This window comes from Balaenoptera acutorostrata, chromosome 12 (assembly GCF_949987535.1).
Source record: "Balaenoptera acutorostrata chromosome 12, mBalAcu1.1, whole genome shotgun sequence".
Lineage (NCBI taxonomy): Eukaryota > Metazoa > Chordata > Mammalia > Artiodactyla > Balaenopteridae > Balaenoptera > Balaenoptera acutorostrata.
This window is the reverse complement of record NC_080075.1, coordinates 34868971-34888962: the sequence shown is the minus strand read 5'-3', so window position 1 is coordinate 34888962 and position 19992 is coordinate 34868971. Positions and strand designations below refer to the sequence as shown.

Genomic DNA, 19992 nt, shown 5'->3' with positions numbered 1-19992 from the left:
ACAGATGGCTGCCCTCCATCCCAGGCTTAGTGATCTTTTGCAGCTAAAGAGTAAGTTTGGAAGAGATTAGTGGACACATTAAAAACATAAACAAAATCTTACCACAGCTACACTAATCCACTCATACCAACATTCTGAAAGAGATGTGGTAGTTAATCAAGCTTTACAACCATGTCACTCAGTCCTGTGATTCCACTCCATGCATATACGGACAATCATGGTCTCAGGAAGGTTTCCAAAGGGGAAATTTATAGATCAGTGATTCATGAGATATAGTTTTTCTCTTCAGCAGTTTGATTTACTAGCTTCCATTTGTAAGAGAGAGCAGGAAAAAAAAATTGAAACTTTAATTCACCTCCAAGATTGTTTTGAGCATTTACTTGTTTGCCCAAGTGACAAGATCTACTCTCTGTTTCCAATGAAAACATTTTTAAAAATTATTTTAACATCATTTCTGAAAATTAAATTATCTAGAAACAAATAAGAGGACAGGGATTCCTTTTATAGCTCCAGGAAAAAAAAGAAAAATGTTTCCTCCTTGGATATGGAGAAGACATGATGGAAGCAGTGGTATGTGAGTTGGGCCTTGCAAAATAAATAGCAATTACCAATTAGAGAAAGGCAAGGGGTTGGCACTCCAGGGTGAAGGAACAACATGTGCGAAGGCATAGAGGCATGAACCATCCTGAATATTCCCACCAGAGTGGAACTGTGTTGTAGCTGGAATATAGGTTTATAGAGCGACAGATACAACTGGGGAGACTTTGGAAACCTTATTTTAAAGGACCCTCTGTGCCATTCCAGTGAGCTTGAAGTTTATCTTGTAGGCTGCCAGTGAAAGTTGCTAAGCATGGTAGAGTCAGTTTATTTATATATGTATTTTTAACAGACAACCTTAGGGAAAATGTGGGGGAAATGCACTGGAATATGAGAGACTGATGACCAGAATGATCAATTACACAACTGCTGTAAAAGTCCAGGTGAATGAAGTTGTGGGCAAAGCCAGAGTTGAGAGTCAATTCTGACTGAGACGAAATGACAAGGTTTAGTAACTAACTGGATGGTTAGAAAAAAGACCAAAGAGAGCCCCAGATTTTCTGACTAGATGTATGGGCCTATCATCCAAAGAGCTCAGGATTGCAGAGAAGGGTATAGGTTCTGTGGGAGTAGCTAACAGAACATGTTTAGCCTAAGCAAAAGCAACACAGTGGCTTGGTTAAAGGTACGAACAGGAAACCATTCCACATTCTTACAGGAGCTGCTATCTGCAAGGCCCAGTTTCTTGCCTTGTTTGATTTTAGGGATGATTCTTTTCCTGAATCTGAGTAATATCAATATATAAAATACCCACACCCACAGCTTCAGTTGGACCAGAAGTTATCATAAATCATACTGAGTTTGTTTTGATATCTTCAACTTCAACAAACGGTGAGTCAGATCAACTCCATGTCAAAATACCTTGCTAACCAGACGGATATTCCAAAAGGCTTCCTGGTACACCAGAACGTAGCACAGATATGGAAAATGGAGAAAGATAAGTCTTGGACCCTACCTGTTCACACCTAGCTTGAGTAAAGCTGGTCAAGTACAAATATGAGGAGACTTTTTTTCTGAGTCCCTGCCTGCCTTCTCCCCGACTTCATTGCTTTGGTGAAGTCAAGATGAAGTTCACAGTGAGTAGATTTTTCCTTTTGAATTTATTCCCTTATAACTGGAGACTGTTAATATTCTGAGCTAAGGGGGTCTGCTTCTTATGACAACATCACTGTAATGCAAAATTTTGTAAAAATAATAATAATAACAATCTCCTTTCTTTTCATGGAATCATGGCATTTATAAGCATCTCTATAGAGAAGGATAGTTATACTGGGATTGGTCAGCTGCCTGAGCATCTTATACTATGCTATCTTTAAAAAAATTACTTTCCAGATCTCCTGATTCAGGTCTGGGCACAGAGCAAGCAGTCTCTAACCCTAGAAAATGTCTGACGTTTCATACCTTCTTGAATTCCCTTTTTGACCAAAACTTCTGAGTATGTTCAGGCAAGATAAAAAGCTTATTATCAAAACAAATTGGTGAGAGACTTACTGTCACATTCTCCCCTGTGAAACGGATCTCTAAGTAAGGAAGTTTTACCTTGGACCCTGTCTGTAGCCATTTAGTTATGAAAACACTTGAAGCATGAAGCTAGTGCGATATCTCACTTGTGGTTGCATGTAAAAGGCTGAAGAGTGTAGCAAATGGACCACAAAATTCTGCCAAAGTAACTGGTGGTGCTGTGTGTCTCATAACAGGATGCAAAAGGGCTAGAGTCAGGTGAATATTTTCATGTTTTGACATACTAAACATCAAAATATATTACAGCAGACTCTGTTTCATAATGGAGTTGCAAGTGTGAAATAATTTTCTAGAAATAAGCTCTATTTTTATGTTTTGGCTTTTTGGCCACGAGACATGTGGGATCTTAGCTCCCCAACCAGGGATCAAACCCTCACCCCCTGCATTGGAAGGCGAAGTCTTAACCACTGGACCACCAGGGAAGTCCCTAGAAATAAGTTCTACTAATAGGAAGGTTAAAAAAAAAAAACAAAAGAGCTCCAGACACAGGTCAGATCTGGTTTCTCTTCTGGTTCTGCCTTGAACAAAAGGTACACATTTGGCCAAGTCACTCAACTTCTGAAGTTCAGTTTCCTCATCTGTGAAAGGATTATGTTGTACTAATTGATCTCTAAAGTTTCTTCCACCTCTGAATTTTTTTAACCTCCTTCTTAAATTATCAGGGGAAACATCAAACCAATTTTTTAAATTACCTTGAATTACTAGTGCAGTTCTCAAACCATTTTGTTCCAGGCAAAGGAAATGAAGATAGGCACCCAGAATCATGCACCCTGCATAAAGCTCTGTGTTCTGAGAACAAGCGTTGTGTACTCAATGACACATGACTGCATCAGGTGTCCTGGGACAGTGATTGACTTCCCTTCTGCTAAGCACAGTTCACAGCCAGACACCCCATCCTTGGCTTCTCATCATTCATATCCAACCTGCTTACTAATCCATTACTTTAAAACAATTTTTAAATAAAAAGACTACTGCTATTAGGGGGTCTAGGAAGAGAAGAAACATTCAGGTCAATAAATAGGAAAATTAAATTAAATCATTTCCAGATGTGGTTCTCAGAACTTAAAACCATTTTCATACCATATATGCTATTCATTTTCAACTTTATTTTTCAATATACTGACACTTCATCAGTATTTCATAAGACCTATGTTAAAAATTCTAAAACAATCAACATAATTACTTATAATTCACCTACAATTCAACATTATCATTAAAACTTTCTATGGTTAAAAAAATAGAAGACCAAAGAAGAAGAAAAGACAGACCACTCAACAGAGTGGTAAAGTTAGTAAGTATTTTTATAAGCTTAGATAAAGAAAAAAGACGAGGCCATCGTTTTGCCATTTAACAGTAGACCAATGTTATTTGTGATTTCAGATTGTCTTTGCTGGACTTGTTGGCATCTTTCTGACTCCTGCCCTTGCTAACTATGTAAGTCTCATTTTTCAAAGTGTGTTACCAAAATGCATTTGCAAAGAAATGTGGTATTAAATCAATGTCCATTTCTTGTAAATTTCAGAATATCAATGTCAATGACAACAACAGTGGTGGAAGTGGGCAGCAGTCAGTGAGTGTCAACAATGAACATAACGTGGCCAATGTTGACAATAACAACGGATGGGACTCGTGGAATTCCGTCTGGGACTATGCATCTGTAGGTAGCCCACATGCAATTTCTGTTCTTTGCAAAATGGCATTTCTTTTTTAACGACAACAAAAATTGCCTGCTAACCATAAAAAATTTAAAATGATGTAAATTCTAACTGCACATAAGCACAGAGTTATAAGTAAAAATGCCTATTTTGCTCACCCAGTTTCACCCCCTAGATATAATTGCTGTTAATAAGTTTCTCACAGTAAGTTAAAATTCATGCCAGTGTGAATAGTAATTAGGATCCACTATGCTGTGAGGCTATAAGACAAATATGACATCTTTTGCCTTACCTGAAGAAACCCTCAATAAAGACAAAAAGACCTTCATAATATTACTGTTGCCAAAGCACAATCTATCTCACTCTATTGTCCATTTCCTTCTAAAAAGACAGAAATTGACATTTCATCTGTAACTCAAAAAAACCAAAGGAAATGTAAATGACAATATTAATTAGTAAGAGAGTAAAAACAAAAAAACAAAAAACAAAACAAAAAAACAGTTGTTTCTAGTTAGAACACCCAGCTCTGCAATTACCAGCTCTATATTTAACAAACTTTGTACTTTAGAAAAGCCAGCTCCTTATAGTTTCAGTTTTATCATCTGGTCAAATAGAAAACAAATTCCTGTCTTACCTGCCTCCTTGAAATGTTGTGAAGATCAAAGGAGATTAAAATATGATAGTATTTAACATTTTATTTCAGCAGAACAGACACATGTTGAGGGACTCTTCCCAGGCTAGAACCTGAAGCAAGTTCAACACTCAGTCTCTCCCTCAAAGAGTTTGTGGTCTCTCCTTACAAATGTTAGCAATAAATATGACTGCAAAACAGGTTCAGATCCAGCACTTTTATCCCAGTTCATCGTGATCTCAGAGTTCCATTTCCCTCTGCTGGTGAAACTAATTTCTGATGAGAAAAGAACCTTGGAGAACATAACTCCTTACCATCTACCATCTTCTTTAATAGGGCTTTGCTGTAACCAGGCTCTTTAACAAGAAGTCATGCATTGTGCACAAAATGAACAAGGCAGTCATGCCCTCTCTTCAAGCCCTTGATACATTGGTCAAGGAAAAGAAGGTAAAAATAAAAGTCTTTTTATTTTTACTTGGGGAAGTCTTATGATTTCCAATAAATAATGAGAAGGTCACAGTTGTTCCCTCTTGACCACAGTATGCTGTTCCGTGGAGCAAAAAAGGGAAAGAGGAATTGGTAATTGCCTGAGGAGAGAGAGCTGCCACCACACTCAAATGCTGTGGCTCACACCTGCCTCCACAGAAGCCAATCAAAACACCTCACCTTTACTGTTAGGGGAGCAAAGCTCTGCTCACACCAGTGGGAGCCCTCAGTACTTCAAGGACTTTTTTCTGCAAGAGTTGGTTAGGGTTATTTGATGTAGCAAATAAAAATAGAGGATACCCAGTTAAGTTTGAATTTCAAATAAACAATGGATAATTTTTAGCATAAATATGTCCTATGCAATATTTGGGACATACTTATACTTACAAATGATCTGTTATTTATCTGAAATTAAAATTTAACTGGGTGTCCTGTATTTTATCTGGCAACCCTAATTAGGGTAGGTGGGGAGAGGGGATCTATCATTCTTTAAAATGTCAGCCTGAGTTTATATCCCTATAACTGATAAGTGGGTAACTTTCACTGACAGTGCAGAGAAACTGCATTCTCAGAAACTGATTATCATATAAATCAATCCAAAAAATATAAGATGATCAAATGAGGTTCAACCTTCAGAATAAATTTACCCTCAGACTTCTGTTTATATGAAAAGCTGGGGTTTCAAACCAGCTAAATCCCTTGGGACACTACAAAATTCTGAGATATACAGGGCTGGAATTGGTCCTTCTTCATTCTGATTATGGAAAAGTTATAGCCAAGCAATAGCCCTTTGTTGACCTTGAACCCAACCCCCAACCCAACAAACCACTGGGCTTAGCACTCCTTCTCTCTCCTCCTTTCCACCTGTCTTGTGCACACTCAGCTTCAGGGTAAAGGACTAGGGGAACCACCTTCCAAGAGCCTGATATACACAGTCAACCCTGACAAAGTCGACAACCTGGACCAGTTTGGAAAATCCATCGTTGCCATGTGTAAGGGGATTCCAACATACATGGCTGAAGAGATTCAAGGTGAGTAGCCTCTCTACTGTGCACTCCAAGTTAATGCTGGTGGGATTGTCTGACTATTTTCCGGGGATGTCCACAGAGGACACCAATTACTCGGGAGATGGTAATCAAGGTTAACACTTCTGTAGCGCTTGCTTTGTGCCACGCGCTATTCTACGTGCTTTAAGTGTGTTAACTCATTTGCTCCTGACCGCAATCTTATGTGATAGGTTTTATTGTTATTCTCACTTTCTGATGAGGAAACAGACACAGAGAGAGGTCACAAACCCCTTGCCTGGGTCGATCCTAAGCATTTTGGCTCTGGATTCTGTGCTTTTAACCACCCTGAAATATTTCCTTTCAAGGGTGAATCTAGAGTAAACTCAAGACGTATTCAAAGAAATGCATGAATCACTAAATGAAAGGAGAACGCCAATAGACTCTATTGGCTTTTTATAGGTCAAACAATCACTAATTCTGGGCCTGCAAAGAATAATTTACATAAAAACAAAGAGTTCACATGGGAACCTAACATAACAGCAACTTTCCTGATCTCTGAATTGATTGATTTAATCTTGATAGCTAGCTAGCTAAATCTTGAAATTACTGCACAGCTAGTTTGAAAACTGTGTGACATTCCTTGCCTCTATCCCCTAAAAAAACAGGTCCTTGAAAAGGCATTGATATTGTTTTCTTCTTTTCTTTTTATCAGAGGCAAGCCTGATTTTATACACAGGAAAATGCTTCAGTATTGATGTACTCTGGATTCTGAACATTTCCTTCTGTGGAGCAAGAGTGGAGAACTAAAAAAAAAAAAAAGTTGCTGTGGGTTTAGCCATCAGAATATTCTATACAGAAAAATATGGGTTCTAATGGTTTTTAATCATGTCATTCTGAAATGTTTTCTCCTAGTCCTGTCTGGTTTCTTTAAGTGTCAATAAACCTATTTAGCACTGAGTTCAATTTATACTAAAATTCTTTATGATTTCTATTTGGAATGCACAGGATCAAAAACTGCAATGGAGTGGCAGCAAGTTTTCGAAGTGCATTAGACCCAGCCATTAGCCTATACTCAGGATGTGTCCCTTATAAAGAACCCCTTTAGCTGCTTCAGATACTACTAACCACAGCTCTGGGAATAGTTCCAAGACCATCCAACTACCATGAAGACAGCTCTATAATTGATGTGCACAGTAACGTTTTAAATCAGCGAGGGCAGAAATCCACCCAAAGTAGCTTGGCCAGAAAAGAGGAGGAGGTGCATACAAGGATATTGGAATATCTAAAATACTCTTAGGGCAAGAAAAGCAGTTGGTATCAAAAAGACTGAAAACAGGAACTATATTGGTACCAAGACTCAAGTCTCCTTCTCTCTCCCTGAAGCCACATATTAGCTCTTCTCTGCTCGTCTTAAATTCAGCTTCCCTCTTCTTTCCGTCTTGATGATGTTTTCTGTACTCATGGCAGAAGATGGCCAAACCAAAATGTGAGCCTCATCTCCCATGTTTATGTGTCTTTCCAGCTCACGAGGTCAAGTCGAATACTTTTGAATCCAAATTCCAATTTTTCTTCACCCTGTGGGTTCAAGAGCCCACAACCTCTACTCTTTGATGGCCAGGGGAGTGAAGTCACATGGTACATGTACAGCATTGGGGTCTCCACTGAAGGAGAATGATCTCAGAGAAAACAGATGTGCCTCATGTTGTGTATTCCAATATGAAACTACAGTTCATTTTTAAAAATTACTCCCATATATATTTTTTAAAATCCTGGATAGCATAAAAGAATAGATATCTAATCCATTCCCATGTCTTCATATAAGATATCCCTAAATAACACTAACAAACAAAACTAAAGGCATTGAGTGCCACCATTTGGAAAAATGCCAATATTTACTAGTCCTTATTGGGAAAAATTATCATTTTCTTTATCCTGAGGCAATTCCACTGCTGTTCATAAGAAGTGTACTACCAGCACAGTAGAACTTCCCAAATATCCTGAAGCCATGAGATGTGGAAACCTGTCAAAAACCCATCAAAGATCAAGATCTTAGATATTGCCCTCTTATGAGTGAGAAAGAAAGAAAACCATGGCTCACCAACTGGATACAATGTCATGTAGCTGACTTCTGGGAATCAGTGAATCCCATGTTTCTTAGAAGAATTCTCTCATCACTATTTCAGGATAAGAAATTAAATTCACAAAAGACCCCGAATAGTCAAAGCAATCTTGAGAAAGAAGAACTGAGCTGGAGGAATCAGGCGCCCAGACTTCAGACTATACTACAAAGTTACAGTAATCAAGACAGTATGGTACTGGCACAAAAACTGAAATATAGATCAATGGAACAGGATAAAAAGCTCAGAGATAAACCCATGCACATATGGTGACCTTATTTTTGATAAAAGAGGCAAGAATATATGATGGAGAAAAGACAGCCTCTTCAGTAAGTGGTGCTGGGAAAACTGGACAGCTACATGTAAAAGAATGAAATTAGAACACTCCCTAACACCATACACAAAAATAAACTCAAAATGGATTAAAGACCTAAATGTAAGGTGAGACACTATCAAACTCTTAGAGGAAAACATAGGCAGAACATTCTATGACATAAATCACAGCAAGATCCTTTTTGGCCCACCTCCTAGAGAAGTGGAAATAAAAACAAAAATAAACAAATGGGACCTAATGAAACTTAAAAGCTTTTGCACAGCAAAGGAAACCATAACCAAGACAAAAAGACAACCCTCAGAATGGGAGAAAATATTTACAAATGAAGCAACTGACAAAGGATTAATCTCCAAAATATACAAGCAGCTCATGCAGCTCAATATAAAAAAAAAAAAACAACCCAATCCAAAAAGGGGCAGAAGACCTAAATAGACATTTCTCCAAAGAATATATACAGATTGACAACAAACACATGAAAGGATGCTCCACATCACTAATCATTAGAGAAATGCAAATCAAAACTACAATGAGGTATCACCTCACACCAGTCAGAATGGCCATCATCAAAAAATTCAAACAATAAATGCTGGAGAGAGCGTGGAGAAAAGGGAACCCTCTTGCACTGTTGGTGGGAATGTAAATTGATACAGCCACTATGGAGAACAGTATGGAGGTTCCTTAAAAAACTAAAAATAGAACTACCATACGACCCAGCAGTCCCACTACTGGGCATATACCCTGAGAAAACCATAACTCAAAAAGAGTCATGTACCACAATGTTCATTGCAGCTCTATTTACAATAGCCAGGACATGGAAGCAACCTAAGTGTCCATCGACAGATGAATGGATAAAGAAGATGTGGCACATATATACAATGGAATATTACTCAGCCATAAAAAGAAATGAAATTGAGTTATTTGTAGTGAGGTGGATGGACCTAGATTCTGTCATACAGAGTGAAGTAAGTGAGAAAAAGAAAAACAAATGCTGTATGCTAACACATATATATGGAATCTAAAAAAAAAAAAAAAAAGGTTCTGAAGAACCTAGGGGCAGGACAAGAATAAAGTTGCAGAAGAAGAGAATGGACTTGAGGACGTGGGGAGGGGGAAGGGTAAGCTGGGACGCAGTGAGAGAGTGGCATGGACATATATACACTACCAAATGTAAAATAGATAGCCAGTGGGAAGCAACCACATAGCACAGGGAGATGAGCTCGGTGCTTTGTGACCACCTAGACGGGTGAGATAGGGAGGGTGGGAGGGAGATGCAAGAGGGAGGAGATATGGGGATGTATGTATATGTATAGCTGATTCACTTTGTTATAAAGCAGAAACTAACACACCATTGTAAAGCAATTACATTCCAATAAAGATGTTAAAAATAGATAAAAATTTTGAAAAATTAAAAAATAAAAGAAATTAAATTCACTAGGAAGATATAAAAATTCTAGATTATATACACCTATCAAAATATATGAAAGAAAAACTGTAAGAATTTCAGGAGAATTTAACAATCTCACTATAGTATTAAAGATTTTAGCACATATTTCTCAATAACTTACAGATGAAACAGTTAAGGAGAAAAAAATCAATGCAATTAACAAGCTTATTTTGATGAAGATATACAGAACACTACAGAATACATATTCTTCTTAAGCATGTATGGGACAGGTACAAATATTGATCACATGCTGAGGCATAAATCAGATCTCAAAAACATTCAAATGATTTGTATCAAAAAGAACACATTTTTCTGACCTCTATTTAATTAAAATAGTATAATTATTCCCCTCCGAATAAAACAAGATGGTCTCATTTGTTCTGAAATTAGGCAGCATACTTCTAAATAACACATGAGCCAAAGAAAAATTCATGATGAATAGTAGAATGTATTTAGAACAGTGCAATAATGAAAGTGCTGCGTATCAAAACCTTGTGAGCAGCAGCTATAACAACTTGTTTTAAATGTTCATTTTACAAAAGAAGAAAAGCTAAAAATTGAGTCAAGCATTCAACTTTAAAAATAAGGGAAAAGCATACAATATCAAAATAAGTAGAAGGAAAGAAATAATATGGATAGTATCAGAAGTAAATACCATAGAAAACAAGTATACACTAGTAAAGCTCAACAAAGCCAAAAACTGGTCCTTTGGAAAGGCATAAAATTGACAAACTTTAGGTAAAACTGGCCAGAAATAAGAGAAATTACAAGCAATACTAGTAATAAAAATGATACTAAGCTAGGGGACTTCCCTGGTGGTGCAGTGGTTAAGAATCTGCCTGCCAATGCAGGGGACATGAGTTTGAGCCCTGCTGTGGGAAGATCCCACATGCCGCAGAGCAACTAAGCCCATGAGCCACAACTACTGAAGCCCACGTGCCTAGAGTCCATGCTCTGCAACAAGAGAAGCCACTGCAATGAGAAGCCCACACACCACAACGAAGAGTAGCCCCCGCTCGCTGCAACGAGAGAAAGCCCGTGCACAGCAACAAAGACCCAACGTAGCCAGAAAAAAAAAAAAAAAAAGATACTAAGCTACAAATGCCACAAATATTAAGATGTCAGTAAAATGATATTGTGAACAACTTTATATAGATAAATTTGAAAGCTTGGGTAAGTTGAGTATCTAAAAACCTAACCTACCAAAGCTCACTCAAGAAGAAATATAAAACCTGAATAATTATAACCAGTAAAGGAATTAGTTAAAATGTTGAAAAACTTCACACAAGAAAATTCCAGGTCAAGTTGGTTTCTATGTTGAGGTTTTACAAACATTGAAAATATAGGTTATTCTAATCTTATAAAACTATTCAAATGTATGGGGGCAGGGGGAGAAGTTCTCTCCAATTCATTTCATGAGAATACTATTTGCTTGATTCCAAAACCTGGCAGATATGAGAAAGGAAAAGTACAGGGCAATCTCTGTCATAAAAACAGATGCAAAACATCTCAACAAAATGATAGCAGACCTACTGAGCAAAGTGTAGAAAAGATAATACAGCGTGACTATGTGGGATTTTTCCCAGCAATGCCAGTTGGTTTGATATTAGGAAATCAATAATGTAGTTTGCCACATTAAAAGATCAAAAGACAACAAACTTATGATGTATCTCAATAGTAGCAAAATTACCTAATAGAGTTGAATATTCATTCACAATAAACAAGCAATTCTTAGGAAATTTGGAATTAAAAGAAATTTCATTAAATAGACTAAGACCACCTAAAACTTCATTAAACAGACTATAAGCATCATGTAAAACAGTGAAAGCATTTCCATTAAAACAAGAAACAAAACAAGATGCCTCCCATCACAACTTCTAGAAATGTTGTGCTGAAAGTAAGTAAAGTAAGAAAAAGAAATATTAAATATAAAGATTAGAAGGAAAGAAAAGAAGAAAAAACTATCATTATGCCCAGATGCCATGGTTTTCTGTGTAAAAAATACAAATTTATAGATAAGTTATGGGAGTCAGAGCATTTAGAAAAGTTTCTGAATGTAAAAATAACCATCAAATATGAATTGCATTTCAATATGTCAGCAGCAAACATACAGAAACTTTATTTTTTAAAAATAACATGCATAATAGCAGCAAGAGATATGACATACCTAGGAAAAATTGTTTAATTTATTTAAGAATATTTCTTAAGTATCTGCTACATGCATAGCACTATTGCACACACTTGAAATTCATCAGCAAATAAAAATGAAAAGATCCTTGCTTCATACAGCTAAAATATGAGCTACAGGAGGCAAAAATAAATGACAAATACATTTAGCAAACAGACAAATACGTAAATAAATAGGATATTTGGTAGGATAGTATTGTGTACTATTAATTAATAGGATATAAAATGAGAAATGCTAAGGGAAAACTGCAGAGCAGGGTAAGAGGCATCAAGAATGCCAGGAGAGAAGAAGCAGTTTGTAATTTTTAATAAGGATTTAGGATAGGCATTGTTGAGAAGATGACGTGAACAAAGACTGAAGGAGATAGTCAGCCATGCCAATATTTCTGGGAGGAAAGCATTATGGGCAAAGGAAAATTGCCAGTGCTAAGGCCTAAGGCAGAAGAGTGCCTGGCATATTAAAAGTACGGCAAGGACGCCAGTGTGGCTGAAGCAGAACAAGCAAAATGGGAAATAGAAGGAGATGAAGGCAAAGAGGTAATGGGGAACCAGATCATGAAGAGCCTTGCAGGCCAGTGTCAGAATTTTATAAAATAGAGAGACGTGGGGCTTCCCTGGTGGCGCAGTGGTTGAGAATCTGCCTGCCAATGCAGGGGACACGGGTTCGAGCCCTGGTCTGGGAGGATCCCACATGCTGCGGAGAGGCTGGGCGCGTGAGCCACAATTGCTGAGCCTGCGCGTCTGGAGCCTGTGCTCCGCAGCAAGAGAGGCCGCGATGGTGAGAGGCCCGCGCACCACGGTGAAGAGTGGCCCCCGCTTGCCACAACTACAGGAAGCCCTCGCACAGAAACGAAGACCCAACACAGTTAAAAATAAATAAATAAATAAATAAATTTAAAAAAAAATAGAGAGACGTTGCAGGAGTTTGAGGCAAGATAGGATACAATCTTACTAAGTAATAAATTAAACAAAAGATCTGCTAGACTTCTATGGAAACTTTATTGAGACACATTAAGGTAGACTGAATAAATGCAGATAAACCATGGTCATAAATTAGGAATTCAGTATTATAAGAATGTCAGCTCTCCCTCAATCTATAGATTCAGTGCAATTCAAAACAAATTCCCAATAGGTCATGTGTATGCATGTGTGTGTGATACATGACAAGCTTAATTTAGCATGTAATGTACATCGAAGATCAAAGGGCCAGTTGTGAGACAATTCTCCAAGGGTCCTTGATGTTTCTATACATTTTGTAAGTAGAGGCACGGACAGCCCTTTTTTCTCAACTATTTTTGCAAGGATGTTTGTATAGCAAACAGCCTGGGAAGGTAAAGATAGTGTCTCTCTTTAGAGCAAAAAGCAGGCATGCTCACTGCCTACCATAAAAGATCCTAGTTCCCTAAGCTCAGAGTCCTCTCTGTAATGCAACCCACTGTGTGTGCAAGCATCTATCTAGGTCCATATGCATCACCCCTATGGGACTTGTGGGCAAGGGGCACTGACACATACATCTCATGCTCATACCACTTGCTGTTCCATGACTAATAAAGTCCCCTGCCTCTTACTCAGGAGTTTCATGTCTAATATCATCATCCATGAAACCATGGTGGGCTAACTTTTTAGATTTCAAGTAGAGTAAAATCTTAAACGCTTCTTGAAAGGGCCAGGAAAACCAAGTAATTGATGAAGAACAACAAAATGAAAGAGCTTGATCTATCAAAATTATTATAAAGACATAGTAATCAAGACAATGTGATATAAGTACTGGGATATGCAAATACATCAATGCAACAAAATAGAAAGCCCACAAATCCACAGATCTACAGACAACTGAAATAACATGTAGGTTGCATTCCAGGTTTGTGGGGAAAAGGTGAGGTTTTTAAATAAGTGGTGTTAAAACAATTAGATAGCCATATGGCATAAAAAGAAATAGGAAAATGAAACCAGGACCCTACTTCACACTATATTAAAAAAATAAATTTCAAGTATATTAAAAAGCCTGAATATGAAAGGCAAAATAAAAAGCCTTAGAAGACTTTAGAATATAGAATAACTTCATGACTACTGAGTGAGGAAAGTATTTGCTACACTCTGAAGAAAAAAAGCCCTAGCCATAAAGTAAAATACGGAAATTTTCTCTACATTAAAAATAAGTGTCTGCTTATCCAAAGACACCAAAAATAGAGTGAGAAGGCAAGCCACAAATTAACAGAGATATTTGCAACACATAAACTGGATAAAGGATTAGTATAAAATTATATAAAGAACTCCTACGTATCAAAAAGAAAAAGATAAATAACTAATAGAAAGATGGACATGAATAGGTTTCTAATAGAAGAGGAATTAGAATGGCAAATCTAGATACAGATATCTTAACTTCCTTCATAAGAAGGAAAATGCAAACTTAACCATAATGAGAGACATTTCATGCCCATCTATTGGCAAGTGGAAAAGTCTAATATGAGGGGTTGCAGGGGACATAGAGTAAGAAGAACATAGCCAGGGCAAGAATGAACTGATACAACTGCTGTGGAAAACAATTCAGCCTTGTCTAACAAGCTGACGAAGTAACTATCCTATGACCCAACAATTCCACTCTTAGGTATATATCCTAGAGAAATTCTTGCTCATGGGAACCCAGAAACAGGCACAAGAATGTTCATAGTCGCAGCATTTGGAACACCAAAAAAAACTAGGAACAATCCAAATGTTTGCCAATAATAGAAGAGATAAATAAATCTGGATATGTTTATTTAGCAGCATACTAAACATCACAAAAATAAAAATTAATCACAGCCAAACACAACAACATGAATGGCTCCAAAAAATAATGGTGAGTCCAAAAAGCAAGTTGCAGAGGAAACTATATCATATTTATATAAAGTTCAGAAGCAGGCAAAACTAAACAACACATATTTTAGAAATACATGCAAATGTGGTAAAACCATGAGTAAAAGCAAAGGAATGATAACACAAAACTTGGTATAACTGTACAGCCCTGAGAGGGAGAGAGGGCTCCTGGAGGGGCAAATGGATGACTTCCAAGGTATTGATAACACTCTCGCTCTCTTTCCAACTAGATTGAGGGGTGGAGAGTCCATGGGTGTGTGTTGTATCATTATTCTTTACACTTTACATGTATTTAAAAACAGTCTTTTGCCCTTGCTCAATGCTTAATTACAGTTCTTTAAAGTTAAAAGCACAATAAGTGAGATAATGTTACTAAGACAGTAAGAGGGTAGAGCTATGTGGATGGAAAGAAACTGCTCTTTCATTCCAACATAAGGCAGAGACCTCTCATTTCTTGCTCAGCTCTGAGGCTGGTGATTCCAAACATTCAGCCTTTGACCCAAGTCCCCAGAAGAGTGGTGTAAGTGAAAATGACTGCATTCAGCACCAGAATGCCAAGAGGTCTGCAGAGAGAAGCCGCAGTTCCTGGGCTGTGCCAGTGCCAAGCCCTGCTCTCCACAAGACTCTAAATCACTGCTTGGAAGCCGGCTGTGCAGCTTCCCATGGGCAGTTTTATTTGGCCTTGTGGATAACCTGAGTAACTCACAACCAACCATGGCTCGCCCTAGCACCTCGGTCCATCGGAGTCAGGAGGAAGTACAGACAGCACAAAGAGCTGGCTTGCAGGGTCACCCAAAGTTCTAGTGACTTCATAACCCCAAGAGGCACCAGAGAGGAACAGACAATATCCTGTTACAAGCCTGACTCTTAGAGGGAAACTTTAACAAGAAATATTTTAGATAAGCTCTTGCCCATTCTTACATCTTTTTGGTGTCCTCCCAGTTGCTCTTCTGACATAACTCTAACTCTAAACCAAATCTTCAGTGGTTGAATCCTTCCAGAACATCCACTAATAAATTTTAAACTGAAGTCAATTTTTCCAAGGTATTTTCATATTGATAGATACCTATATCTCTTAACTGAGTTTTACACTTCCCAAACATTCAAAAGTTAGAAATAAGCAATCAAGAATATTGGGAAGTACAACTAAATTCAAGTGAAAGAGAAAGTATTCCAAACTTTACATTTAAATCACTCCTCATCAGATATTCTGATTAGGCTGGATCTGTCTTAACCACGCTCTTTCCTAGTATTATCTTGATCCGCAGGATTCAAATCAGAAAACAAAAGTCATAGCTCAGTTCCCTTAACTAAGATCATCATCAATAGCACATCCCATTTGCAACTCTGTATTTATGCTATTTTTTTAATTGATTGAATATTTATTTATTTATTTACTTGTTTAACACATCTCATTAAGCACCTCCTATGTAACAGAGTTTTCCAGGCACTGGAGAAAAAGCAAGCAAAAAAGCAATGAAATCACCTCTGTTCATGAAGTTTACATTCCAGTGGTGGAAAAAAAAAAAAAACAATAAAATAATAAATAAATAAATACACAATATGAATAATGATGGTAACTGTTAAGGAAGGAACAAAATAACATGAGGGAAGAAGGAGAACCACCAGTGGAAGGCTGAGGTTGGGAAGGGGTTGCTACTTTATATTAGACAGGCAAGTGTGTAATAAAGAATATGGCTGGCATCTCTCCCAGATTCCTGGGAGGTAGTCTCTAAATCCTTGTAATTTCCCAGGTGAGAGAAATGTCTTTGTTATTCACAGTGGCCCCTTACACCACACCTGGTAGTTTATGCTAATGAGATGACTCTAGGTGGGAGCCCATCATGCCAGAAAGCCCAACCATGTTATTAGAAGGTTGGGGCTTTGAGCTGCACATCAGCCTGACCTCAGGGGAGGGAAGAAGGCTGGAGATTGGGTCACATGGCCAATGATTCCATCAATAGTGCTTACCTAATGAAGCCCCAATAAAAACTAGGACACCAAAGTTTGGGTGAGCTTCCCTGGTTGGCAGCACTCCATATCAGTTTGTCAGGAGGGTGACGACCCTGACTCTACAGAGAGAGGACAAAGGAAGCTTCATGATTGGGACCCTCCCAGACTTTGTCCTATGCATCTCTCTGTGACTGGTCCTGATTTGTATACCATTACTATAATAAAACTGAGTTCTGAGTCATTTTAGTGAATTATTGAACCTGAGAGGGTAGTGAGAACCCCTGAATTTGTAGCCAGCTGGTCAGAGGTGAGGGTGACCTGGACACTCGGGACCTTGTAGCTGGTTTCTGAAGTGAAGGCAGTTTTGCGGAGATAATAATGTTTACAAATTTGATCATGTTGCTTCCTTTACTACAATATCTATTTTTTCTCTCTCTTTTTCTTTCTTCCTTCCTTCCTTCCTTCTTTCCTTCCTTCCTTCCTTTCTCTCTCCCCCCCCCCACTCCCTCCCTTCCTTTCTTCCTTCCTTCTTTTGCCTAATTGTATTGATTACAACATTTAGAGTAATGTAAAACATAAAGGTGATAGCAAACATACTCAATTTATACCTCCGTTTTATTCACCATTAAACAGCATGCCAACAATCAGTGTGTCAAAGATATAGTGGAGTATTTATTTTTGTCTAATTTATCTAGTATTTGTTGGATTGCCTTAACTTAGAAAAAGAGAAAGAAATTAATAATCTTTAAACTGTTCATATTTAGAAACTATTATTTTAAATGAAGTAGGAATATAAAACCTTGGTCAGATAAGAAAATGCTTCTATGATTTCAGCATTATTATAAGGTCTGTTTTACAATATAAAATAAAACATTGAACTTAATCAGAAATGGGCTTCAGCATCTAATGAATTGTTCTTACCTAATTGGAGTGTCCTGATTTATAGCTAAGATGCAAATAATGGCTCCCTGGTCATATCTGAAAGTAAGACACTCAAAACCCATCTGCCAAGATCAGCAAAATTCCAGTCTGTCTCCACAGGGCTTTTGCCCTGCTGCATCTCCACAATCCCAGGAGCGTACTAACATCTAAAGAACCCTCCTGGTTACTCTTGCTTCTGCATGGAACTGGAACCCAGACATGTCTCAGTGAGCCTGGAAGACTCCTCAGTAGCTACCAGAACTTGCTGAGTTACAGCTGTCACTGCCCCAAACAGGAGGTCTGGTTCTAATGCTAAAACCTAGATGCTTGAAAGAGGTTCCCGTCCTAAAAGTTGTAATTGTCTGACATAGGGCTAAGGCTGAACCTCCTGCTTTAAAAAGGGCTCCTGGTACAGACTCCTGCCAAAGTTGCAATGGTTCATCCAGGTGACTTTTGTAACCAAGTGTGTATCATCTTAACAGTGGACTCTGCTCCAAACCGAAGAAGAAGTTCTAGAATTTGCCTATCAATTCTCTTTTACAATATATCAATTTATTTAATATCATTTATTCATTCTTACTCTCCTTAAGTTTATTTTGTTATTCTTGAGTTTATTGAGTTCATTACTTAATTTATCTTTATCATTCTTTTCATTGTTAAATAATACATTTACTAATTTCTTAATTTCTTCCTGTGTATAACTGAGTCGACTTCATTCTTTCATTTTTTACATGTATTATTGACATTACTATTATTTAGTTAAATAGCCAATAATTTCATATTTTCATTTCTTCCATGACAAAAATATTGTAGGACAGTATTTTGAATTTCTCAGTGTTTTGATGTTATTTGTTCTTTTATTATTAATTTATAATTTTATTCCATTTTGGTTAATAAATGTGGCCTGTGAAATTTCTACTAACTGGAATTTATAGAGTTTTTTTTAAGCCTAGGTTATGATCAATTTTTTAAAAACATCTCAGGGATATTTTTTAAAAATGTGTGTCAGCTCCAAGATTTAAAGCAGAGGTGGTCCAGTGGGTAAGACTTCGTGCTCCCAATGCAGGGGTCCCGGGTTCGATCCCTGGTCAGGGAACTAGATCCCGCATGCATACTGCAACTAAGGGTCTGCATGCCATAACTAAGAAGTCCGCATGCCACAACGAAGATCCCACGTGCCAAAATAAATAAATAAATAATGAATAAATAAATAATTTTTTAAAAAAATAAATAAAGTTACAGAGGTAGAACTTAATTCCTTCCCCTTGACTGTGCATTGATTCAGTGACTTACTTCTAATAAATAAAGTGTGGAACGGGAAAAGTAGTAAGTTTACAGTGGAGAAACTTGACAGACACAACTTTGTGATCAGGGTGAACATCACCAATACTAAGTCATGTTGATATCATGTACCCTCTGATATGATGTGCCTTTCATTTCTCTGGTAATCCTTCCCCAAAATCTGTAACCCCAGTATAATCATGAGAAAACATCAGATAAACCCACACTAATGAGCATTTTACAAAACATCTGACAGTACTCTTCAAAAATGTCAAGGTCCTTGTATTAGTTTCTCAGAACCGCTATAACAAATTGTCACACCCCTAGTACCTTAAAATAGCAGATATTTATTCTCTCATAATTTTGAGGCCAAAAGTCTGAAATTAAAGTGTCAGCAGAGTTGTGCTCCTTCCAAAAGCTGTGGGAAGAATCTTTCTTTGCTTCTTCCAGCTTCTGGTGGCTCCTGGTGTTCCTTGTCTTGTGGCAGCCTAGCTCCAATCTCTTCCCCATCTTCATATGGCTTTCTTCCTTACATGTCTCAAATCTTTCTCTCCTTTCTCTTATCAGGACACCAATCATTGGATTTAGGGTCCACCCTAAATCCAGGATGATCTTATCCCGAGATTATTAACTTAAATCTGCAAAGACCTTATTTCCAACTTAGGTCACATTCACAGGTACCAGGGGTTAGGGCTTGGACAGATCTTTCTGGAAGACCCAATCCAACCTACTACCAGGAGACTGAGAAACTGTTACAGATGGAGGAGACTAAGGAGATGACTAGATGCCATGTGGTGTCCTGGATTGGATCCTGGAGTGAAAAAGGGAACATTAATGAAAAACACTGGTAAAGTCCAAATAAAATCTGTAGGTTAGTTAATAATACTGTGACAATGTTAGTTTCTTAACATTGTCTTAACATTAATTTCACAGCTTTAATCATTGTGCCATGGTTATGTAAGATACGCATTCTTACTAGAGGAAGCTAGGTGAAGGGTGTAT

At 37.6% G+C, this 19992-nt stretch overlaps 1 protein-coding gene across 1 annotated transcript; it reads left to right on the top strand.

Annotated features, from left to right (window-relative positions):
- The first annotated feature begins 1628 nt into the window (after window positions 1–1628).
- GKN1 (gastrokine 1) lies at window positions 1629–6704 on the top strand. Its single transcript, XM_007189775.2, has 6 exons — window positions 1629–1673; window positions 3499–3552; window positions 3641–3775; window positions 4741–4851; window positions 5774–5921; window positions 6610–6704. The coding sequence occupies exons 1-6, from the start codon at window positions 1662–1664 to the stop codon at window positions 6702–6704; spliced, it is 555 nt and encodes a 184-aa protein (XP_007189837.1). The 5' UTR covers window positions 1629–1661.
- The last annotated feature ends 13288 nt before the right edge of the window (window positions 6705–19992 follow it).

Bases quoted from the DNA above. Each gene is read 5' to 3' on its own strand.
- GKN1 (XM_007189775.2), top strand. The intron at 3,553-3,640 runs GTAAGTCTCATT...TGTAAATTTCAG, and splicing joins CTCCTGCCCTTGCTAACTAT to AATATCAATGTCAATGACAA. The intron at 5,922-6,609 runs GTGAGTAGCCTC...TCTTTTTATCAG, and splicing joins CATGGCTGAAGAGATTCAAG to AGGCAAGCCTGATTTTATAC.